Genomic DNA, 25,581 nt, shown 5'->3' with positions numbered 1-25,581 from the left:
TTTTAGGAGTCACTTTCGATAATAAACTAAATTTTCACGACCACATCAGTAACATTGTTAAATCTACTTTTTATAGATTACGCAGGATTCGATCCATTTCAAAATTCTTATGCCCGAAATCACTAAATATTCTAATTCATTCTCTGGTGATTTCAAAAATAGATTACTGTAACTCTCTTTTTAAAGGAATATCATTAAACGAAATTAAACGTCTTCAAATTATCCAAAATATCTCTATTAAACTCATAACCAAATCAAAAAAATTTGACCACGTTACACCACTTCTGAAAAATGCGCACTGGCTCCCAGTCAATCACCGGATAACATACAAACTCTGTTTACTTACCTTTAAAACTCTTTTATACAAAACCCCAGCATTTATATATAAATCCTTAATTCCGTGCCATCCATCTAGAACATTAAGATCCAATGAGCAACATCTTTTAACCATTCCATCGCTTAAAATCATTAATACCAGACGGCAATTCATCTTTTCTGTGACTGCCCCACAGACATGGAATTCTCTCCCAATTTACTTACGTATGGAGCAGGACCTCGGTAAATTTAAAAGTAATTTAAAAACCTTCCTTTTTAAAGATGCTTTTAGTAGCCTCTAGGCCACAGATTACATATTATTAAATTATGTTTTAATTTGTCTTCCTTTTATACTTTTCCTTGTATTGCTTTACTATTCCTAGTTGTATTTTGCTATCCCTTTCTTCCCTATGTTTCTTAAATGATGTTTTAGTTTTTAACCTAATGTCACTATTCAAAGTTTGTATTGTATTGTTTATATTGCTAATGAATGTAATTGCTAATGAATGTATTTTAAATTGTTAATCGCTTTGAAATCTGACTAAGCGATCAATCAAGAGATATATTAAACTTGAAACTTGAACTTGAAACTTGATCCAGCATCTCCTGCAGTTTCAGAGTCAAATGAATAGTGTGCAGCTCTAGCCAGTTGATCAACCATTTCATCTAAGAGGGCGTCCAACACCCCTGAATTGGTTGCCAAATGCAATGAGCACCTCAGCTGTGGAGACTGACTTCAGTCATGACTACCACCCAGGAAGTGAGCCGAAGAGGCATGCCTATGGGAAGGGTCTGAGGCTTCTGCCACCAACTCGACTCATGATGGACTCTAGAGGCACGAGCCCAAGGAAGGCTCTTCTGGAGTGTGTCCGTCTGAGGGGACCAGCAGGAGAGCAATGCTTATTGGAGGGGACGCTTGTGAGCCCTCGCCCAAGGCACTACATCAATTGCAGCTGCCATGGACCCCAAGATCTGAAGATAGTGCCATGCCGACGAAGCAGCCTTGTCCAGAAGACAGGAAATTTGAAAGCATAACTTCTGTCAGCATGCCTCTGATAGATAAACACAGCCAACTGATGTGTCAAACAAGACACCCAGATACTCCAGGGATTGCATCAGTATCAAAAGGCTCTTCCTGTAATTCACAATCCAGCCTAGGTTTTCCAGGTCTCAAAGAGCCTGATCCACAGTCTAACCCTCATAAAATGAGGGAGCTCAGATCAGCTAGTCGTCCAAGTAAGATTAGATCTGTAAACCCATCTACAATCATCACCTTGGTGAATGTGCAAGGAGCCGTCGCCAGGCCAAAAGGAAAAGCTGAAAACTGATAATTTTTCCAGCACATGAAATTTAAGAAACTTTCTGTGGCCTGGGAAGATGAAACGTGCAAGTAGACCTCTGAGATCCAGAGAGGCTAGGAACTCCCCCAGGGCAACTGCCATTATGTCAGAATGAACCATCTCCATGCGGAATTGCGGCACTGTGAGCAGAGCGTTCACATGCGTTAGGTCCAGGATGGGTCTCCGATCATCAGAGCCTTTTGGTGGCACAAGGATAGCCCAAGTTTTGGGGCAGGACCGGCTCTATGGTCTGAATCTCTAACAATCGCTGGACCATAGCATGCACCTTGATAGTCTGTTCTAGGCGTTCCACCGGAAAGTCCACAAACCAATCTGTCAGAGTTCGGGCAAATTCTAGCTGGTAACTGAACTGGATTATGTCCAAGATCCACTGGTCGGACAAAATGTGGGCCCAGGCCTGTAGGAACACTGAAAGTCTGCCCCCAATATACAGTGGAGCAGCCCCTGACCTGGTGGCATTATGACTTTGTGGCTGAGGAAGCCGTTCCGGCAACGAAGAACTGGTTACGTCTGGGTCGAGAATCTCTGCCTGTAGCCCTGGGAAGGCCTCTACAGAGGTGGAATTCAAATACTGTTGAAAACGCTTGGAGCCACTTAAATTAGACCTCCTAGAGCCCCGAGAGGGCCTGGGTCTGCTATCAGGCAAGGTCTTTGGGTGCAGGGCCAACACAGAATTCATAAGATCAGCCAGGCCCTTGCTAAACAAGCAAACCCTTAAAAGGAAAGCCTGGCAAGAGTAGCCTTTAAAGTGGAAACCCCAGCCCACCATCTGATTCAGAGCATTCTGCGAACAGAGATCAAATAAGCATATGCTTTACCCAGGACCTGAAGAATGTCATACAGGCCATCAGCCACATAATCCAGGCCAGATAACAAAAGTTGCGGAGAAGGCTCGACATCAGATGCCAAAGTGCGCAGTCTAGATAAATAAGCGCAAGTGACAAAGAACACTGCCAAGGCTGCTAAGAACCACTGCTTCGAAAAGCCTCTTGAGAACAACATGAAGCCGGCAGTTCGGCATGTCCTTAGCACCACACCACCTTCATTCGGAAGGGAGATGTGCTTGGTGACCCAATTCACCAGGGGATCCACTCTAGGCTGACTAAAGAGTTGCTGACACTCCTGTGCCATAGGATATAAATGGGACATGGCTCTCGCTTCTTTGAGAACCCCTTCCAGAGCATCCCACTGCTCCGAGAAAAGGATGTTAATGTCTGGATGCCAGGGAAACACTGTGGACCGAGCTGTCACTCCACACAGAGCTGGCGGTCCAAAACACAACTCATGCAGGGCCTCCTAAATAAGATCTGGTAAGGCTGCAGACTTAAAGAAGCGTAGAACTGAAGGACCATCCCGGTAAGGCTGCAGACTTAAAGGAAGCGCAGAACTGAAGGACCATCCCGGTAAGGCTGCAGACTTAAAGGAAGCGCAGAACTGAAGGACCATCCCGGTAAGGCTGCAGACTTAAAGGAAGCGCAGAACTGAAGGACTATCCTGGTAAGGCTGCAGACTTAAAGAAGCGCAGAACTGAAGGACCATCCAGGTAAGGCTGCAGAGTTAAAGAAGCACAGAACTGAAGGACCATCCCCTGGTTCATAGGCTAGAGCAGGATCCCAAGAGCCAGCATATGTTCCTGGGTCTGCAGCCACGGGAAGAAGATTCCTTGAATAAAACGGAACTGCAAAATGGGCATTATCTATATCTGCATGAGTAGGGTCTCCCAAATCTGGAATAGCAACAGACTGTAAAAAAGAAGTGCCCTACGAGGCAAAGCTGCTGGGAGACAAGTCTGAGGCAAAGACTGCGAAGAAGAAGCACAGTTCTCAGGAAAGGCATTCCACAAAAATTTTATAATGTCCAAGAAAGTCTCCAGACCTTGGAGCATAGAGTCACCCCCAGATGACTTAATTTAACATTTTTGGGGCTTTGGGGGCGACTGTGTCCTTTCATGTGGGTCTTTCAGCTTTACCGTGCCATGAAAATACTAAAAGCCACCCCAAAGGGTTGTCTACCCATTTGTTTCCCTGCTTAGTCATGGGAGGGGCTAAGCTTGGCGCTCCCGCCTCTCCCAGCTGTGCTACATGGTACACGGTGCAAGAACGCTCCTGAGGCACAAATCTTGCACATCCTGACGTATTCGAGTTATCAGAGCCCCAGAACTCCATACCAACAACTTTTGAGGAAATTACTGCAGCTTTGGAAGTGCAGGAAATTGTTGAATAAAATCCAAGATGGCTGCCGCTACGATTTTTATGCCAAAAATCACAATTTAAACACACTTAGCAAAGGATTGAGAAGAATCACTGCCTCCATCTGTGCATGCCTCCTCGACGTTGCTCTTCGGGCTGCTGGTCAGACATGGAGCCTGACCATCCCCCACACCCACAGACCAAGGGATTCACACTCAGAAAAGGGGGGGAAGGTAAAAAATGTAGCCGGCACCCTGCGAGACACCACTGAGCCTCCTAAGGATGCCTAACAGCCTGTGCTCAAACTTCTGCTCGGCAGTGGGTGAGAAAAAGCAGGAACGGCCCCATGCTCCAAATATACATATGAAAGATGGTTAATAGGAACCACTAGGGTCTGACCTCTCAGCAGCAGACCGTAGTCTGCCACTTCTCTTCGCAGGCAGAACTAATTGAGAAAGCTCAAAGCACAGAGAAACTTTGAAAAACACCGAAGAAAATAAGAAAACAGAGAGAGCACAACAGAAACACTCCTTCCAGTTTGCGTGCAGAAAGGAGAAACTGCAGGTGGCAGTAGAGCAGGGGTGTCAAACTCAATCACATAAGGGGTCGAAATCTGAAAAAAAAAAAACCCAAACAAAAAAACTAAGTCACGGGCCAAATTTTTAATTAAGATACTTAGAGGTCCTTTTATTAAGGTACGCTAACCGATTTAGCGCACGCTAAATGCGTACCTTAATAAAAGAACTCCTAAGTGGCTTAGTCTTAATAGAAGTATAGGGTTACAACATTTCCAAGCCCATGCTGCCTCTGTGGTGTTAACAAAATAAATAAAAAAGACTATCTCTCTCCGTTAGGTCCTAGTTCACGTTCGCTGTCTAACACCAGCTCTGGCAGGATACACATTTCAAATCTGACATATTGTAATCACAAAACAGAAAATAAAATTTATTTTTCTACCTTTTGTTGGTCCCAGGCTCTGGTTGTCTTCTGATAACTCGATTGCCAGGGTTTTTTGCCTATTTGTCATTTTCTTCTGTCTCGGTGCTAACCATCCATCTTCCATCTCTGTCCTCCCCTTCCGTTTCCCTTCCCTGGAGGTCTGGCATCTTTCCTTTTTTTCATCTCCATCCCCGCAGCTGCAGCGATGGACCCCACAATCCCCAGTTCCACCATCTCTCCTTTTCTCAACTACCCTTTCATCCAGCATCTCTCCCTCCTTCCCCAACATCCCAGGGTTCACCATCTCTCACATTCTCTTCCCAACTACCCTACTATTCAGTATCTCTATCCCCCCTCCACCCCATTCCTTGTATCCAACTTTTCTCCCTTTCTGTTCCTTCCCGCCCTCAATCCCATTGTCCACCATCTCTCTCCCTCACCTCCGTTTTATTTCTTCCCCACCCCCTTTATCCACCACATCCTATCCCTTCCCTTCCATCTCCTCTGCTGTTCCAGTGGAGGACCTAGCCTTGCATGTGTTCTTTATTTATATGTTTTATTAAAGCCACACACATAAACATCCACTCATTTTCTTCACTCTGAAGTTTGCCATTGAGATTTGCGGTCTTTATTTCAAGTTGTCCTCTCTACAATGCTCTTGTGGTTCTTGGAATAAACACTGTGGGCAATTTCTGTGCAACAGGACCTGTTACTCATCATGAGCACCTCAAGCTCCTTGATGTGCACCAGAATACTGATGGCAAGTGTGTTTGTTTTTCTTATTGCTCCCATAACCAATGTTTGGCATCAGGATCTGGCCCTTGAGTCTTCTGCAAACTTTATTATCAATACCTCAGTAGTGGCAAATTAACTTCTTGGTTCTTTTCCCCTTTCTTCTTCCCGGTCTCACTTTCCGATTGGGCCCGCCATTCCTACCGTCCCTCCATCCCAGCTTCCTGGTCTCCTCTTCAAAGCAATCTACTGAGGATCGCTCGCTGGTTGTAGTGAACCTTGCAGGCCGCTGTCAACCTCAGTAGCACATTCCCTCTGCCGCAGTCCCGCCCCTCCTCTGACGTACGGGATCGCATCAGAGGGAACGTGCTACCGTGATTGACAGTTGCCTGTGAGGTTCGCTACAGCCGGCCGGCAATCCTCAGCAAGCTGCTTTGAAGAGGAAGAGGAGACTAGACGAAGGCAGACGCGATCCTGTACTTCAGAGTAGTAGCAGCTGTTCGTGCCAGCGGGCCAGATTAAAAGTAAATGCCTGGTGGGCCAACTTTTAATGCACCGCAGGCCAGATTTGGCCCGTGGGACAGAGTTTAACATGTCTGCAGTAGAGCTACCTGTGAAGTAGAGGAGAGTCAAGAGAAAAAAAAATTTGGAGTCGATTCCTTCTGCAGATGGCTCGCAGCGCATAGGGAGAGAAGTTGAACCCGCTTATCTAGAATGACCCGCCTATTGCACTGGAAATATTATTATTGAGTTTAATTATTAAAATCTTGGGGCTGCTTAAGAGTCTGATAAGTAATTGAAGAAAGGGTGCAAGGCTAAAGGTTTGCTAAGGTGCTTAATGCTCTAGCACTAGCCCTGAACAGTAATAACAGCCCTGAACAGTAATAAAAGCATCATTCGTGACCATAAGAAACCTAAGACAAATCCGAAAATTTTTCAACAGGAAACAGTTCCAACTTTTGGTACAATCTCTTTTCCTTGGACTAATAGATTACTGCAACATACTTTACCTCCCCTACCCAGCGACCATGATAAAGCAATTACAAATAATACAAAATACAGCCCTAAGACTCATCTACTCATTGAAAAAATATGATCACATCACAGAAGCATACCATACCTCATACTGGCTCCCAATACAAGCAAGAATACACTTCAAATTCTACTGCCTACTATTCAAGGCTATTAATGGAGAAAGCCCAACCTACTGGAACAACTGACTAACTCAATCCACCTCAACCAGGCACAGGAGAACCCATTCACTATTCACACACCCACCATCCAAAAATGTCAAACGAAGAAAACTATATGACAACCTAATAGCCACTAAAGCAGCTAAACTGGACAGACAAATCACTAATCTGCTGACCTCAACCACAGACTACAAAACCTTCAAGAAAGAAAATAAAACCCTACTCTTCAAAAAATACATAAAACCTATTTAGCACGACCAGTTCCTACCCAATCCCCACCTACCCACTCTATACCCATAACAAATCTAAAATGCTTCTAATTATCCAACATGTATCACCTTAAGCTCTCGACAACTCTTATGTAATTCTTATGTAACTCTTATGACAATTCTTATGTCATGTTACAATTCTTGTAACCTCCTGACAACTCTTATGTAATCCGCCTTGAACTGCAAGGTATTGGCGGAATAGAAATCACTAATACAATGTAATGTAATCAATATACAGTATATAATGAGATGAAGATGAAAGGCTGGCTGTCGCCACTGGGTAAACTCCATCTCTTTTCTACAACCTTCATCCTTTCAGTCAAATACAATTTTGTTAAGATCTGAACTCTGGTTTCCCCCACCTCTGGCTTTTGCTACACTATGCAGCTGCTCCTTTTCCCCCTCCCTTCTTCTTACCTGCCACTGTAAATCGGTCCATATAGTTGAGCAGATTAATGAAGAAGAGAACAACAACAATAGCCACAGAGTGTGTGAATGTGATGCCTGTGATGATCTCAACCTGAGTCTGCTCCATGCTTCTTTCTCCATCCTGCTGAGAGTGGGGGGTCCCAGCATGCTCCCCCAGGTATGGTTCCCTTCCCGATTCTGCTTCCTCTGTATCATCAGCCTGAGTAAGGAAGGGGGCTGTATCACTGGGGCCCTGGGACCCCCTCCATGATGCCATAGTCTCTGGAGTTCAGGCAGATGATGGCCTGCCTATTGTACAGAAACACAAGAAAGCAGTCAAGAAGGAATAACAACACTGCATCCAGTAGTATCCCACATAACATCAAGGAGTGAGATAACTGTTATCAATAGAGATAATACTGCTGTTCTTTGGATTTAATCTTATCAGTTCCAAAAGCAATATTCTACTTTGTTTTGCAATATTACTAGAAGTATGTGCATTTGAAATTTTTTTTGTTTCTCATTATCAGCTGGTTTTAATTCATGATATTGAAAAACTTTTTTTTCCTTGATATTGAAAATCTTTTCAATGTATTGCAATAAAAATTAGGACTGCAAGTTAAATCACAGCTAACTCTGCAATTATTGCATTAGTTATTAATCTTGATTTAAAACTTTATTATGTCGCATCTGCTCTCAATCTCTGTCCTAGGTGCAATCCAACATCTTCCCACCCCACGAACTGTCTAACTTAACGGTGGTCTTCTGTTCGTCCCCGACAGCACTGCACATATTCTGCCCGAGTTCTGGTCCAAAGCTTTCCCTCTGACTTGTACTGCCCATGGGGAAACAGGAAGTGATGTCACAGAGGCAGGATGGGCCAGAGAAAAAGCTTTGGAACAGACTGCAAGTAGCATATCTGCAACACTGATGCCAGGAACCAACAAAAAGACCACCTTTAAAGTAGACTGGCAAGGGAGGTGGAAGTGGGCTGCAGACCTATAAGCAGAATTGGAGAGGCCATGGGATCTCGTGTTAGTCATTCAGATAGCAGCTCTGCACAGGACAGGAGTGTAGGAAGATCGCTCCTACCCTGGTTCACCACTAGACCCCAAGGATCTTAAAGGTATGCTTTTTACTAATTGGGGATGTGGGAGGGAGGTGAGAGTCAGCCGGAACAGGAGGCAGGAGAGATCCTTTTGTCCTTGCCCACCGCTAGATCATCAAGTCTTACAGCAGGCCCGGTGGAGGCCTGCAACAGGTCTGGGAGGGTGACGGGTGGGTGCTGACCTGACTATAAACAAAGACCAACATTTTGGGCCATTTATTGGCCCCAAATTCTCAGCTTATATTCGAATATATACAGTAAGCCTGCCACAGGAGATTACAAATTCCAAAGTAAAAGCCAGAGAAGGCAACTCTTCTTCCCCCTTGGGACACGTAAGCCGCCTTTTCTTGAGTTGCAGAACTTCTACACTCTTACAGTGCGCAGAAGCAGTATCCCAGGAATCTGGAGAATAAATTTTCTCCCCTAACGGGATTCCTGTACTGTCTTTGGCTCCTGCCCCTCCCACTGCATGCCATGCAGCGCAAGGGTGCTTTTCAGTTGCCCATCCAGTGCATATAAGGCATGATACAGGTGTTTTATGGTCTAAGGACTCCCTCCTTTTCACTTTTGAGGCAAAACAAGGAAGACGTTTGAGCACTTAGGTGCCAGAAAATGGCCCAAAAATTGCTTCAGGAATACTCAAAAAATAGTGCCTAACAACTTGCGCTCAAGCTCCTGACCAAGTCAAGGAAGCGAGCAAGTGCCGAGGGCACAGAACCCTGAGCTCTGTAGATCTTCAGTACGCCAGCTGAACAGGTCCCCAAAGGATGCATCTGCCAGTTGCACACAGAAAAGTTTGCTCCTTTCCAAGCAAGCAGAGAAGACCCTTCTTATAGGGAACTCTAGCACCGCTAAAAAAAAACCCCACAAAACCCAAACTGCAAACACATCATAAAATAAAAAGAAAAAAAACGAGCTGACCAGAAAGACCTTCATGCTCGCTTTCAGAAGGAAGAATTGAGGGTACAGTACAGCCCAGCCCAGGGAGGAGAAGGAGTGAAAGCTATGATTGACATCTGCACAGTGTTCACGAGCACGCATTGATAACCATATGGCTCAGCATTCTATCCCTATAGCACTGGAAAACACTGTTCTTTTTCTCCCAATAGAAATGAAATTTAATTTTCATTACCACATACACTTGAATACAGGTCAAGAAATTTTGTCCAAAATACATTTTATAAAAAGCAAGGGTCACCTTATCTATGAGGCTCTCATCTAGCCCAGCACCTCTCTCCTCCTCCCACCTCTGGGCTCCAAAAACTATCCCTTTCTCCTTCCCTCCCTCCACTAGCCCATGGGTTCAGTCTGTTAATCCATGCACCTCTCTTTATTCTTGCAAAAGTAGCTTCCATAGAGCCATGACACTGCAGGAATCCTCCTATGCTGTATGCTTTGTGCTCCAAAGCACTCTCTCTGTTGTTCTGCAAAACAACAAAGGGAGGATGCTAGAGAGAGACAGACAGACAGAGAGAGCCCGCCGGGACAGATAGGAGAAAATGCTTGAGTCTTCCAATTTCCTAAGGTCTGCCTGCAATGTTTCACAATCCGCATGTGTTTTAACAACTTTGAACAGTTTAGTGCTAGGTCCTTCCTCATGCTATCCACTATCAGAGGTGTATGTGCTCCAACCATCCCATCCCTGGCAACCTGCAGGGAAAAGGAAATAGGGATGTTCTTGGAGCAGAGAACAGCCAATCTACTCATCTATTACGCTGACCCTATCCTTGGGCTGCCCATCTACTCCACAGTGCCACTTATTTGTCTGCTAATTAAGCCCTTCTGTTTTCTTTATTGGTAATACAAAACTATTCTCTCTTTTTCCAGGAGATATTAATTATTTGCAGAATTACACTATTCACTCTTCACAAATGATAATTTTAAAGGTAGCTCCCAAGAGATATTATTACTGTTAATACTGCACTCTCCCTGTGGATATTATTAGTATATCTAATTTATTCTGTCACTTTCAAAGATTATTGCACTTTACTGTCATATCTCATGTATGATAGTACTTATTATGACTAAGACATGAAAGCACAGTTACTTACCATAACAGGTGTTATCCAGGGACAGCAGGCAGATATTCTCGACATGTGGGTGACGTCATCCACGGAGCCCCATCGTGGACAGCTTTTCAAGCAAACTTGATTGAAGATCTCAAGTTTGCTAATGCTGCACCACGCATGCGTGTGCCTTCCCGCTCAGCTAGAGGGCGTGTCTCCTCAACGTGGTCTTCAGTTCAGATAGCTAGCAAAGAAGCCAACCCAGGGAGGTGTGAGGGTTGCAAGAATATCTGCCTGCTGTCCCTGGATAACACCTGTTACGGTAAGTAACTGTGCTTTATCCCAGGACAAGTAGGCAGCATATTCTCGACATGTGGGTGACCTCCAAGCTAACCAGAAAGGGACGGAGGGAGAGTTGGTAAATTAGGAGAACAGATTACACAAAACCGACTGGCCAAACCGGCCGTCGTTCCTAGAAAAGGTATCCAGACAGTAGTGAGAGGTGAATGTATGAACCGAGGACCACGTGGCGGCCTTGCAGATCTCCTCAATAGGCGTGGACCTGAGGAAAGCGACAGACGCCGCCATCGCTCTGACTTTATGCCCCGTGACCCAACCCGGCAGCGGGAGACCAGCATGAGCGTAGCAGAAGGAAATACAAGCAGCCAACAAGTTGGACAAGGTACGCTTGGAAACAGGGCGGCCCAACCGATTGGGATCAAAAGATGGAAGAGCTGAGGAGTCGTCCGATGAGACTGTGTGTGTTGGAGGTAAAAAGCCAACGCCCGCTTACAGTCAAGGGTGTGAAGCGCCACCTCACCAGGATGAGAGTGGGGCATCAGAAAAATACTGGAAGAACAATGGACTGATTGAGGTGAAAGTCCGAAACCACCTTGGGCAAGAACTTGGGATGAGTACGAAGGACCACCTTGTCATCATGAAATACAGTAAAAGGCAGGTCCGCAACCAGCGCTTGCAGCTCACTGACTCTGCAGATATGAGCAGACGTGAGAGCAACCAGGAACACCACCTTCCAAGTGAGGTACCTCAGATGAGCCTTATCAATGGGTTCAAACGGAGGTTTCATCAATTGAGCCAGAACCACGACTCCTCAGCTCTTCCTATCTTTTGATCCCAATCGGTTGGGCCGCCCTGTTTCCAAGCGTACCTTGTCCAACTGGTTGGATGCTTGTATTTCCTTCTGCTACACTCAGGCTGGTTTCCCGCTGCCGGGTCGGGTCACGGGGCATAAAGTCAGAGTGATGGCGGCGTCTGTCGCTTTCCTCAGGTCCACGCCTATTGAGGATATCTGCAAGGCCGTCACATGGTCCTCGATTCATACATTCACCTCTCACTACTGTCTGGATACCTTTTCTAGGAACGACGGCCGGTTCAGCCAGTCGGTTTTGCGTAATCTGTTCTCCTAATTTGCCAACTCTCCCTCCGTCCCTTCCTGGTTAGCTTGGAGGTCATCCACATGTCGAGAATATGCTGCCTGCTTGTCCTGGGATAAAGCACAGTTTTACCGTAACAGGTGTTATCCAGGGACAGCAGGCAGATATTCTCGCAACCCTCCCACCTCCCCCGGTTGGCTTCTTTGCTAGCTATCTGAACTGAAGACCATGTTAAGGAGACGCGCCCTCTAGCTGAGCGGGAAGGCACACGCAGGCGTGGTGCAGCACTAGCAAACTTGAGATCTTGAATCAAGTTTGCTTGAATAGCTGTCCGCGACAGGGCTCCGTGGATGACGTCACCCACATGTCGAGAATATGCTGCCTGCTTGTCCTGGGATAATAAGAGCAACTGAAATGATAAAACAGATGAAAACTTTGTGTATGTTTCCTTGTACGGTAACCCGTACTGGGCTCCTGTCCTGAGGATGGGCTATAAAAATGAATAAATAAATAAATAAGCAAGCTCCTCTGAACAAAAATTGAACAGATTAGTGCTTTTCAGTTTACAGAAGAGATGGCAAAAATGAAATATCGCATGCGTTGAATGGAACAGTTAAATAAGGAATGGTTATTTGACCTTTCAAACAACCCAAAAACAAAAGAATATTCCTTGAAATTAATGAACAGTAGTACACTGAAAACATTTTTTTTTTCATTCAGTGCACAATTAACCTGGCCACAATGTTGTCAAGAAAACAACTTGTTGGGATTCAAGAGAGACCTGCACAAGTTCCCAGAGGAAAATTTAGTTTAAAAAAATTATTAGCTAGGACACACAGACTTGGGAGAGCTAATGCTCATCCTTATAAATGAGCTTTGAGAAATATATCTGTTTTTCTAGGATCTATTGGACATTATGACCTAGACTAGCCACTAGAGACTGGATGCTAGGCTTGATGGGTCTTAGTCCTTTTTTTAATGTTCTTATAGTCTTAAAAGCTTGAAAAACCCACTGCTTCTCCCTGGAAGAGAGCTATAAGGAATAAATCTACTCTATGTAATCCTATTAGCTACTTGTTACCTAGATTTGCTATTATCAGAGAATGTTGGGTTTAATGGACCTTTGATCTGGCCCAATCCAAGTTTACTTAATCTTTGATATACCGTTTATCAAATATATACCTAAATGGTTAACAATTATTAATGTTATTAAAAAGAAAAATTAAAAAGAAAATTAGAAGGGAGAACAATACAAACTGAATTACTAGAACCAATAAGGAAGAGGCGGGAACTGATAAGTGAATAAGTGCTTCGAGATGAAAAAAAACCCCATAAGAGGGAGGGATGCAAGGGAAGGGGATTGAAACAAGATGGTAGGGTTCGCTTCAAAAGAAGTGTTTTAATTTGGTGTTACCGACTGCATGGAAAACTGTTTGGATTAATTGAAATGGAAAAAGTCAGAAGTCGTAGGCATCTTCAAAAAGGAATGTTTTGAGTTTAGACTTGAACTTTTCAAGAGAGGTTTCTAGTCAAAACGTCAGACGAAAGGGCATTCCATAGAGTGGAGGCAGTGACCGAAAAATAGCTTTACGGGTTGTGTCGAGAAATAATTCACGGATAGACAGGACTGTAAGCAGATTTTGAGTATTGGATTGAAGAGTCCGGGAAGGAGCATGAGGAATTAGAAGTTTATCGATGAAAGCTGGTGAATTGGACTATTTGGTTTTGAAGGTTAGTAGAAGTGTTTTGTAGGTGATATGGTGAGGGATGGGTAGCCAGTGTGCTTTACACAAGGGGGGGGGAAGGGGTGACATGGTCAAATTTTTTGCTTTGTAGATTAGTTTAACTGCAGTGTTTTGTAAGAGTTGAAGCCGGTGAATTTTTTTGTGTAATGCCTTGATACAGGGCGTTGCAGTAGTCAATGTGGGAGATAACTAAAGAGTGAATCAAGATGTTGATTGGGGGGGGGGGGGTCTAAGAGAAAAGATAGAACAAATGAGTCTTAGTTTGTAAAAACATTTCTGAGTAACCGTGCTGATTTGGCACATCTTACGTTCTTACATTATTCTTTCAAGATAATAATGGCATCATGTTATTTTTCCACATTTGAGCAATAAATAGTTTCTTGTTACAAACTGTTAGCACTGTTTCAATACCTATTATGTCTCATCTCTGAAAGGTGATGTGACATTATTATCACCTATATATTAAATGGAACTCATCAAGCTTGTGCATACACTATTAAAACGTTTTCCAATTATTTACGAAAATGAGTAAAATGTGTATCTTTGGTACAAAACAGTATTTAAAAACAAATCTTCCACAAGCACCAGGATAGGAAAATGTCCTAGCAGAAGCCCAAGGCTTCCGTCCTGACCTGCACATCCCTATCAGTTCTTATGGGCAGACTAGACAGCAGGTAGCATAGAGAAAACATAATGCAAATATTAATTTATTTGATTCTTCACGAGTTTTCATTTGCAAGAGCTAATAGTGTTCTTTCTCAAATAAGGAATAGTATTACTGGCATTTTTGTTCACTCCTCCAGGGGCTGGGAGTGAACTACCCGGACCTTGTTGTTCCGACCAACTTTTCTTCTACCCTTTTCACCCGCGCTGCCTCATACATTTATGTATGTAGCACCGCAAGAATACATTCACTCTAGGGCTGATATTATGAGTGAACTTCATTAGCCTTGAGCATACGAAAACATCACAAAAAGAATGGCTTTCCCACATTAGACTCCGTTTTCTAACCTCGCTACGGCTGACAACAAGCCGCGGCTCCCCACTCTTTCCCTCCTTGTTTCGGCATCCAGTTCTCGTGACCGCCGGTAAAAGACAACAAGGAAATGACTACAAACCTCTTCCGCACATGCGCATCAACACGATAGAAACATTTTTGCGCATGCCCGTTAGCACCTAAACGCCACTGCTGGTTAGGAAAAAAAAAAACTGCCGTTGCATCTACAGTACTGTACTGTAGTTCTGCAATGAATCCGGCTTTGATGCTATGTGTTTCAAGCCTCGTTCCAGTGCTCTCTCGGGGCGTTCCAAGTCTCATTCTGGCGTCTCTACATCTTTCTAGGACGGTGCTCTCCATCAGTGTTGCCAGTTGGGCAGGTTTCCCGCCAAATTGGGCTAGTTTTCAAGCCTCGCAGCGAAAAATAAAATAATAATAATAATAATAGTTTATTCTTATATACCGCCATACCCATGCGAGTTCAAGGCGGTTTACATCGAGTTATATTAGGGTCTGCATAGACAGGCAGATTTACAATTATTTGTCAGAATTACAGATTTGTTATTAGAATTACAGAGTAACAGAATTTCAATTATTTATCAGCTTTATTTGAACTAGACAGAGGATGAGGAAAGTGGGGAAAAAGGGGGAAGGCCTCATGAGGGGGCCGGGTTGGGGAGGGGGGAGTTATTGTCAGGGGGGGGAACAATTCGGGTCTTGTTTGCTGAATAGGTAAGTTTTAAGTGATTTTCTGAACCCGAGGTAAGTGGGGGCCTCTAGTATCATTTGTGCTAGCCATGGGTTCAGCTTGGCTGCTTGGAAGGCGAAAGTTCTGTCAAGGAATCTTTTGAAGTGACAAAGTTTGGGTGAGGGGAAGGCGAACAGCTGAATACGACGGGATTTCTTGTTGGTGCGGTAGAGGTTGAAGTGAGGGTTGATGTAACTTGGTGAGGAACCATTTACAGCCCTGTAACAGAAGCATGCGAATTTGTAAAGGACTCTAGACTCGAAAGGCAGCCAGTGGAGTTGGTGGTAGAATGGGGTGACGTGTTCCCATTTCTTTAGGCCAAAGATGAGGCGCACGGCGGTATTCTGGATTAGCTGTTGGCATTTTGGGGGGCTAGTTTTTGGTGGAACTGTGCTAGTTTTGGATGGATTTGCTACTCGTATCATCAGTTCTCTCCACACTGCAGAGCTGGCAAACTTCCTGATTTCCTTTCATTGGTTCTGCTACAGCACAACGGACCAATCACAAATTAACTTAGGTCCATTGTGCCCCAGCTGAACCAATGAAAATTCAATAAGTGGGGTTATTTTCCTTGTGGAGTTTTAATTACGATTGAGTTTTTTTGGTGCTGCACCTCTCAACCCAGTCCCCACACAACTTGAGTTCTATACATATTACAAGTTTCTACTTCTTGCTGGGAGATCATCCTATGCATCCACCACTGCCTTCATTCACTCTCTCAATGTCTGCTTTCCTGGACTGAATTAGCACAGGTTTGAACCCAGGTGGAAAAGCATTCTTTTGTTTTGTTTGTTTTTTTGTTTTTTTTTGTTTTTTGAGGGGGGGAGGGGGTCTGTAAGACAAACTGGAATCTTTAGGGCAGGTGGGAACTTGCACTTGAATTTTTCTTGCTCTGTGGAAGAACCTGAAAAGTACCTTTTGACTTGCTAGCTTTGAATCTGGGGTGGGAAGTGTAAGGAGGGATAGGAGAGGCAAGCCTGGGTGGGAAGGGGAAAGAGATCATAGATTGTCAAAAGGGAGAGGATGAGATTGGTGTGAATGAAGAGAAACAGAGAAAAGTGAATGCAATTTAAGACCATATAATCTATCCATCCATATCCCTTAGAGAACCTCTGCAGTTGTCCCAAGCTTTCTTGAATTCAGATACTATACAGCAGGGGTGTCAAACTCAGGCGATTTGGCCCTCTATCCTTCCCTCCTTTCATCTTGGTCTCACCTTCAAATAGCCTGCAGAGGATCGCCGGTGCTGTAACGACCCTAAGTAGGCTGCTGTCGACCTCCGCAGCATGTTCCCTCTGCCATGGGTCCCACCCCTCTTCTGATGTACGGGATTGCGACAGAGGGAACATGCTGCGGAGGATGACCAGCCTGCTGAGGGTCGCTACAGCGCTGGTGATCCTCTGCAAGCTGTTTGAAGGTGAGACCACACTAGAAATAAGATGCAGGCCTTCGGGGGGCGTGGCAGAGGTACACGGAGGGAGGGAAGGAGTGATCCAAACAGACGTGCATATGTCAGGCTGAGGGTGGGGGTGGGGCGGGAGGGGGAGAAATAATGGGTCTAAAAACAGGAGAAGGAGAGAAATGGTGGACAATGGGATAGAGGGAGAGAAGGAACAGAAAGGAAGAGAAGTTGGACAGAAGGGATGGTATGGAGGGGGGGGATAGAGGGTAGTTGGGAAGAGAAAGGGAGATATCGTGGACCCTGGGGTGGTGAGGAAGAAGGGAGAGATGATGGATGAAAGGGTAGTTGAGAAAAGGAGAAATGGTGGATCTGGGGATGGTGGGGTCCATTGCTGCAGCTGCAAGGATGGAGATGAAAAAAAGGAAAGCTCCGGGGGAGGGAAGGGAAATGAAAGGGGAGGACAGAGATGAACATAAGAAGCGCCATCTCCGGAACAGACCCATAAGGAGATGAACATCTAACTTATCCTTAAATCCTAGAATGGTGGATTCCGCAATTACCTCTTCTGGGAGAGCATTCCAGGTGTCCACCACTCGTGTGAAGCAGAACTTCCTGATATTTGTCTTGAACTTGTCCTCCCTTAGCTTCAGCCCATGTCCTCTTGTACGTGCCACATTGGACATTGTAAATAACGTTTTTTTCTGCTCTATTTTGTCGATTCCTTTCAGTATTTTGAATGTCTCGATCATATCCACTCATAGTCTCCTTTTCTCAAGGGAGAACAACCCCAGTCTCTTAAGTCTTTCCTCATAATCCATACCTTTTACCAGCTTAGTTGCTTGTCTCTGCACCCTCTCTAGCAGTTTGATATCTTTCTTTAGGTATGAAGACCAATGCTGGACGCAGTACTCCAAGTGTGGTCTGACCATCGCTCTATAAAGCGGCATTATGACTTTCTCCAATCTACTCGTGATTCCCTTCTTTATCATGCCTAGCATTCTATTCGTGTTCTTCGCTGCCGCCGCACATTGCACCAACGGCTTCAGTGTCCTATCGAAGAAAGAAGAAAACGACTAATGAGAAGGAGACCCTGGCAAGCGAGTTAGCAGAAGACAACCAGAGCCTGGGACCAACATGATTTGAATAATGACCAGACAACAAAGGTATAAAAAATAATTTTATTTTCTGTTTTGTGATTGCAATGTCAGATTTGAAAATGTATCCTGCCAGAGCTGGTGTTAGACAGCAAGCGTGAACTAGGACCTAAAAGAGAGAGGAAAGTCTTTTTGATTTTGTTTCCATCACAGAGCCGACGTGGGGTTAGAGAGGTTGTAACCCTATACTTCTAAGACTAAGGGGTCCTTTTATTAAGGTGTGCATTTAGCGTGCGCTACATCGGTTAACATACCTTAATTAAAGGACCCCTAAGTATCTTAATAAAAAATTCAGCCTTTGACTTTGCTTTCAATTGAGACTCTCCTCCTGTGCAATTATGCCATGGAGGTATTTAAATGTCTCTATCATATTACCTGTGTGTCAGGTGCATATCACACATCTACTGTCCAAACTAGTACTAAGAAATAAGGATAGTGAAGGGGACCTTGGAAACCAGAGTAAAAGTGTCTGCTTCATTTATCGGTCCTTGCTTTTGTGGCTGTTTAAATAACATTTGCTGGCCCAGGGTATTGACAGAAGATCCTATTTCAGATAAGCATTCTATATATTGGACAGGCATGGTCTCTATACCTAAAGGATATAAAACTGCTGGAGAGGGTGCAGAGACGATCAATGAAGCTAATAAAATGTATGGAGAACTTGAAATACAAGGAACGACTTAAGAGACTGGGATTGATCTCCCTTGAGAAGAGGACACTGCGAGGGGATATGATCGAGACTTTCAAAATACTGAAAGGAATCGACAAAATAGAGCAGGAAAAAAAATTATTTACAATGTCCAATGTGACACGGACAAGAGGTCATGGACTGAAGTTAAGGGGGGACAAGTTCAGGACAACTAGGAAGTTCTGCTTCACGCAACCAGTGGCGTACAGCGGGGGGGGGGGGGGGGAGAGGGGTCCGCCCCGGGTGCAACCTTAGGGGGGGTGCACAGCCGGCCAGGTCCAGAAAATGGTCGATCGCCAAGGCAAAGTGAGTTGATCGCGGAGCCCATCCCGAGCTCCATGATAGATTCACTTTGCCTTGGCGATCGACCATTTTCCGGACCTGGCCGGCTGTGCAACCCCTTTAAGGCTGCCATCAGAGAGGAAGTTCGGGCCAGCCAATCACTGCCTGTCTGGGCGGAACTTCCTCTCCGACGGCAGAATTGACGTTGGGGAGAGGAATGCTGGTTGGCCCGACGGTGGGAAGTAGAGAGAGCTTGGGGCAGCCGCAGTGGCGGCTTTAGGGCCTGTTCCCCGATGGTGGCAGCAGTGACTTGGTGGAGGGCAGGGAGAAAGAAAGAAAGGGGGCAGGCAGGGAGACAGAAGGGAAACAGAAAGAAAGAAAGGGGGTATGAAGAGAGAAAAAAGAAAGGGAGGCAGGGAGAAAGAAAGGGCAGGGAGAGAGGAAGAAAATGTTGGGGGAGGGAATGAGGTCTGGAGGAGAGGAAGCATACAGGCTGAAAGAAGGGAAGAAAGATTGGATGCACAATCAGAAGAAGAAAGTGCAATCAGAGACTCGTGAAATCACCAGACAAGGTAGGAAAAATGATTTTATTTTCAATTTAATGATCAATATGTGTCTGAATTTATATCTGCTATCTATATTTTGCACTATGGCCCCCTTATACTAAACCACAAAAGCAGTTTTTAGCGCAGGGAGCCTTTGAGCGTCGAGAGCAGCCCTGGGAATTCAGCGAAGCTCCCTGCGCTAAAAACTGCTATTGTGGTTTAGTAAAAAGGGAGAGGATATATTTGTCTATTTTTGTATGGTTGTTACTGAGGTGACAGTGCATAGAGTCGTCTGCCTTGACCTCTTTGAAAAAAACCCAGAATAGGAATGATAATTAACATTTTCTCAGCGTACAGTGTGCTTTGTGGGTTTTTTAAATTTTATTGTTGGTAGATCATTTTGACTTGGTCATTTTAAAAGTAGCTCGCAAGCCCAAAAAGTGTGGGCACCCCTGAGCTAGAGCGTTGAAGCTGCATGTGGCTGCCATAAAGGTCATCTCTGACACAACCGGAAGTTGCATCAGAGACGACCTTTACGGCAGCCATATGCAACTACAACGCTCCTGCTGCTGTAAGAAGGCAGTTTAGACATCGCCGGCCATAGGGCAGGGAAGTTTGTCGGACCGGGCCTGTTGTCCGTGGGGGGGGGGGGGGGGGGCGTTGCAGATCTTGTTGCCAAAATCGGAAAGGTGAGGAAGGGAGAAAGATGGGCCTGTGGTGGATGGAGAGATTGAGAGAAGGGGGCCGATGATGGAAGTGGGTAGAAAGGGGAGAGAGGAGGTCAGTTGATAGAAGTGGGGAGAAGGGATAGCAAATGCTGAATGGGAGAGGAGAAAGAGAACACATACTGGATGGAAGGAGGGATAAAGAAAAAGGACCTATGCTGGATGGGGGAAGAAGATAGAGTTAGTGAGATAGTGGAGGGGTGAAGGAAAGGGGTGGCATGCTGTGGGTAGATATAGTGAAAAGAGGGACTGCATAGTAAGAAAGAATTTAATTTAAATGGAGGCAAAAAATAAAGAAGTAAGACCAGAGAAGGAAAGGGAAGAGAGAGAGGAGAGAGATGCCAGAGAACGGAGTAGGAGACAGAGATATCAGATCTGAGAGGAGGAAATGAGAAGAGAGAGATGCTAAAAACCACAGGGGGGAGGGAAAGAGATGAAAGGAGAAAGATGCCAGACCATGAGGGAACAGAGGGAAGATGATGGATGCCAGACCAAAGGAGGGGGGTTCTAGAGGAGAGATGGAAGGGGGTGACATACAGTTTCTGGAAGGGGCATAGAAGGAGAGAAGATGCCATATAGGGAGGGGCAGAGAGATGGCAGACAGTGGATGGAAAGAAGACAGTAACAAGAAGATGAGGAAAGCAGAAACCAGAGAAGACAAAGGTAGAACAAAAATGTTCTATTTATTTATTGCTTTAGGAGACATATGTCACTGTTTCTGTGGTGTTGCATTTTATGCAGAGTCCAATTTCTTGCTGGTTCAATTTAACCTTTGTCTATGTATTTCTATTTTATCCCCCCCTTTTACAAAACTGTGGAGCGTTTTTTAGCGCCAGATGTGGTAGTAGCAGCTCTGATGCTCAGAATTCTATGAGCGTCAGAGCTGTTACCACCGTGGCTAAAATCCACACTATAGTTTTGTAAAAGGGGGAGGGGTTAGTTTGTGATGACGTATTCCATACTAGGCGAAGGTGTTTTCTGGTTTTCTGTTAGGATTGACGGTGTTTTCTGGTTTTCTGTTAGGATTGACGGTGTAGGATTGATCTGTACTGGTCTGGCTTGTTTAGTTTTACAATGGGTGCAAGAAGATGTTTGACAGCAAAACCTACCACACCATCTCCAACTTGCTATTAACAACGAGCGACTTCAAATCATTTTGAAAAGAAATTAAAACCCTGCTATTCAAAAAATTTATCCAGATGTCTTAACTCTACCCCCTGTTCTCCTCCTTCCTTTCAAATTCCCCCTCAAAGTCTCTCCCTCTTCGTAATTCTTTCTCCTCAAAGTCTCAACCATGTAAACAGCTCCCCAAACTGCAAATTTCCTGGAACTGTCCAGTCATCTTTTTGTAATCCAAAACCCTAAATTGTAATTTTCCTGGAAATGTCCAGCTAGTTTCTTTTGTAATCCGCCCAGAACTGCAAGGTACGGGCGGAATAGAAGTCATTAATGTAATGTGTATTGATGTACTGCTCACTGCAATATGTAAGATGCTGCCTTTTCCTAGGTACTCATGTGTGACTTGTGGCTTGTTACTAAAAATCATGTTTTTCGTACAGAAGGGGAGGGTGCCAAAAAATGATGGGCCCCGGGTGTCACATATGCTAGGTACGCCATTGCACGCAACGAGTGGTGGACACCTGGATTACTGTCCCAGAAAAGGTAATTGCGGAATCCACCGTTCTAGGATTTAAGGGTAAGCTAGATGTACATCTCCTTATGAGTGGCATAAAGTGATACGGGTAAGGGTAAACTAGATGCACATCTCCTTATGAGAAGCTTAGAGTGATATGGGGACTAAAGGGGCCTCCGCGTGCGCGGATCGTCGGACTTGATGGACCTAGGGTCTGATCCGGAGATGGCAATTCTTATGTTCTTATATTCAGGGCGTTGTTAGGGGAGGTCAAACAGGGCAATTGCCCTGAGTCCCACAGCTCCAAGGTTCCCGTGGTCAGGGCATCTCCCTCCCTTATCTCCACCTTTGCGGCACTTTTTCCATACCAAAGTTTTCTCTTGCAGAGGGGCCCTGATGGAGCACATGGCTGCCCGGAAGCTTCTCTGACACGATCCATCGGAAACAGGAAGTTGCATCGGAGGAGAAGCTTTGGGGCAGCCGCATGCAACTAGGAAGAATGGCTGCCACATCAGGGCACCTCTAAGAGAGAAAGCTTTGGTTTTGAAAAGCATCTGCGAAGGTGAGGGGAAGGGAGGGAGATGGCTCAACAAGGGGAAGAGATTGAGTAGTGCTTTAGGTTTATTTTATGGAGAAAGAGAGGGACAGACACGATGAAAAGGGGGTGGTGAGAGAGGGGAGCAAATGCTGAATGGGGGAGAAAGAGAGGGGGAGCAGATGCTGAATAGAAGTGGTGAGGAGGGGAGGCAGATGATGGATGGAAGTTGGGGGAAGTGAGGGGTGGACGTTGGATAGACATGGGGGAAGACAGGGGAGCAGATGCTGAATGGAAGTGCAGAGGAGAGAGGGGCGCAGATGCTGAATGGAAGTGATGAGGAGAGAGGGAGCAGATGCTGGATGGAAGTGGGGAGGAGAGAGAAAAAGGCACATGCTGGATTGGGGAAAGAGGATAGAGTTAGATACTGGAAGGGGTGAGGGAAAGAGGTGGCAAGCTGTAGGGAAACACAATGAAAACAGGGAAGTTGAAGACTGGATAGTAAGAAAGAATTTAATCTAGACAGGCAGAAAATAAATTGAGAAGGAAGACCAGGGAAGAAAAGGAAGGGGAAGGGAGAGGAGAGAGAAATGCCAGGGCATGAGGGTAAGGGGAGGAGACAGATATCAGATCTGAGGAGAGGAAAGGAGGAAGGAAACATACCAGCTACTGAGGGGAGGAAAGGAGGAGAGAGATATGCTAAAATTTGCTGGGGGGAGGGGAGGGAGGGAAGGAGAGATGGAAGAGAAGAAAGATGCACACCATAGAGGGAGCGGAGGGAAGAAGATGAATGCCAGACCAATTGGGGGGGAGGGAGTGGTGGAAGGGAGAAGCAGACAGTTTCTGGAAGAGGCATAGAAAGAGAGCAGATGCCATATGGAAGAGGCAGAGAGAGCGCAGACAGTGGATGGAAGGGAGAAAATGAGGAAAGCAGATACCAGGTAGAAAAAATTTTCTATTTCTTTTATTTCTTTTTTTGCTTTAGGATAAAGTTGTATTGTAGCTGTGTTGATAAATGTTTATAAATAGAAAATGGAAATAAGGTGATCCTTTAATACGTTTGACTAATTCAGAGACCAAAACCCCCTTCCTCAGATCAGGACCAGGATACTGTATACTTTACTGAACTGAAGAAAGAGATTTTGACCTCTGAAAGCTAATTGAGAAATGTATTAGTCCAATAAAATGTCGGGCACTAAATTTTCTTCCCACTATGCCCTGTGCCTCCTACCCAAATAACTAAGTTGATGGGCTTCCCAAAGCCCTGCTGGCTTAAGATGACTTCTTCCTTAGGTTCAGCCACCAGACCTCTTCAAGCTGTGCAGCTGGTGGCAGCTCAGAAACACTACCGCTAGCAGCAGAGCTTGGAGATTACTGCCTCTAGACTGGAGGAGGTGGTCTTCAACTGGCAGGGTTTTGGGATCCCCGCCAGCCACAGCAAGGTAAATGGCTAATTTTTGGTGGACCTGGGCCTGGGATCCCTGTATATTCAGTACAGAAAGAAGTGCATATCTGTTTTTTATTTCTCCAGTGTTGTAATACTTGCTGAGTTTAATTTGGGGGGAGTTCCCAGTTCAAATTCTATTTGTGATACTTTGGTAAAAGTCTGTCTGTGTTTTGTGTGTAAAAAGTAATTTAAAGTTGTTTTATGTGTGGTAGTAATGGGAGATGGGGGATATTGGAGGGGGTGCAGAGAGGTGAGCGGATCAGGGGCCCCCTCCTTAATTTCCACCCTAGGCCCCTGCATGTCTAAAACCGGCCCTGCATATAGTATCTTGTACAGGGCCACGCTGAACTTTTTTTCCATTGTTTGGATATGAATGACAATGTTTTTTGCAGTTCAAAACTGTTACAAACACAGAGTAAATGTAGACTGAAGTAGAGTGCTTCTTTGTTATAGACAGAGATTTGTGCTCTGAAGTCCCCTTCACTAGCCATATTTATCAGTGCTCAGTTTAGACAATAACCCCCATATTCTACAAGGGTAAATCAAAAAGTAAAGGCAAAATATATTTAATGGCTTTAATAGAAGTAACTGTGAGCAATTGAACATATCACTTTTCCACATAGTCCCCCATGCAAGATGACACATTTGTTGTATCGTTCAACTAGCTTCTGTATTCCTGCAGAGAAGTTTTTCAGCTGCTTCCGAAGCCAGGTGAGCACCGCTTCCTTTACTTCATCATGCTTTGTCGTTTGTTCTCCAGGTCACAGTGATACACCCATATCTCGTCACCGGTGTCAATTCTCTGCAGAATACTCGGATCTTCTTCATACCATCTCAGGAACTGGGTCGCAACCTCCACACACAATTGCTTGTGCAGATTAGTAAGCTGTTTGGGAACCCATTGTGTGCAGACTTTCCTGTATCCCAAGTCATCATGCATTATGGCAAATACAGATATCCAAATTTGCAGCCAATTGAGACACCGTTATCCGTTAGTCTTCCTTAATCAAGATATCCGTCCTGTCAATGTGCTTTTGTGTGCGCGATGTTGATGGGTGACCAGAATGGCTTTCATCGGCTATGCCTGTTCTTCCCGCTTTAAACCTTTTTACCCATTCATAAACCTTTTGTTGATTTATGGTGCTATGTCCATACTGAGTCAATATCCGATGGTGAATTTCCACAGGTTTCATTATTTTCTGAAGATGGAGCGGTGGGCTACTATGTTCAAGTTGAAACTTAACACTGGTAAAATAAATCTGCTGCTGTTTTGGACTCATTATGTCCAGAATTTTGAAGAGCTTTTTATTGTGTTTTGTCTTAATGTTTGTATTTGGGTTTTGGTCTCTTTTGTACACCATTATGGACTGTTTGGGATATGTGCTGTGTATAAATAAACATTTGTATATGTATGAAGCATTTGTTTGATAAATTAGAGGGGTTTCTAGCGGCAATTGTTTGGGCTACTTTTTGCCATGAATTTGGCTGGAAAAGTTTTTGCCATCTGGCAACACTGTCTCCACTCAGAAGCAGAGTTTGGAAGTAAGAGAATAAAGTGTAAGAATAAACTGATTCTTTCTGTAGCCTTCTGCTCTCAGCATCTGTTTTCTTGTCCTTTTTTCCATCTTCTTTTTGATGTCTTTCTCCCCCTTTCCCAGTATCTATTCCCAGACATACCAAGTCACACATATTTGAGCCCCTTCTCCAGCTCACATTTTTAAGGGGCCCAAACTCATGCATTGTGCCCTGTTCTTTTGAGCAGGGAC

General features: G+C 44.8%; 2 protein-coding genes across 4 annotated transcripts in view; one reads left to right on the top strand and one right to left on the bottom strand.

Annotated features, from left to right (window-relative positions):
* The window catches only part of SPNS1 (sphingolipid transporter 1 (putative)), a 70,226-nt gene extending 55,405 nt beyond the window's left edge, over positions 1–14,821 (bottom strand). For all 3 annotated transcript variants that reach the window (XM_033945147.1, XM_033945146.1, XM_033945145.1), the window contains exons 1-2: positions 14,671–14,821; positions 7,416–7,715 (exon numbers count right to left, since the gene is read on the bottom strand). In XM_033945147.1, coding sequence (XP_033801038.1) covers positions 7,416–7,683 — 268 coding nt within the window. In that variant the 5' untranslated portion in view covers positions 7,684–7,715; positions 14,671–14,821. The remainder of the gene's footprint in view (positions 1–7,415; positions 7,716–14,670) is intronic.
* The window catches only part of LOC117360790 (sel1-repeat-containing protein YbeT-like), a 47,737-nt gene continuing 35,454 nt past the window's right edge, over positions 13,299–25,581 (top strand). The window contains exon 1 of the mRNA XM_033945150.1: positions 13,299–13,645. Within this exon, the coding sequence (XP_033801041.1) occupies positions 13,610–13,645 (36 nt within the window). The 5' untranslated portion in view covers positions 13,299–13,609. The remainder of the gene's footprint in view (positions 13,646–25,581) is intronic.

The sequence above is a fragment of the Geotrypetes seraphini genome, chromosome 5 (genome assembly GCF_902459505.1).
Source record: "Geotrypetes seraphini chromosome 5, aGeoSer1.1, whole genome shotgun sequence".
NCBI lineage: Eukaryota > Metazoa > Chordata > Amphibia > Gymnophiona > Dermophiidae > Geotrypetes > Geotrypetes seraphini.
Note: the sequence above shows the minus strand (reverse complement) of the source record. Positions and strands in the feature narration are given on the sequence as shown.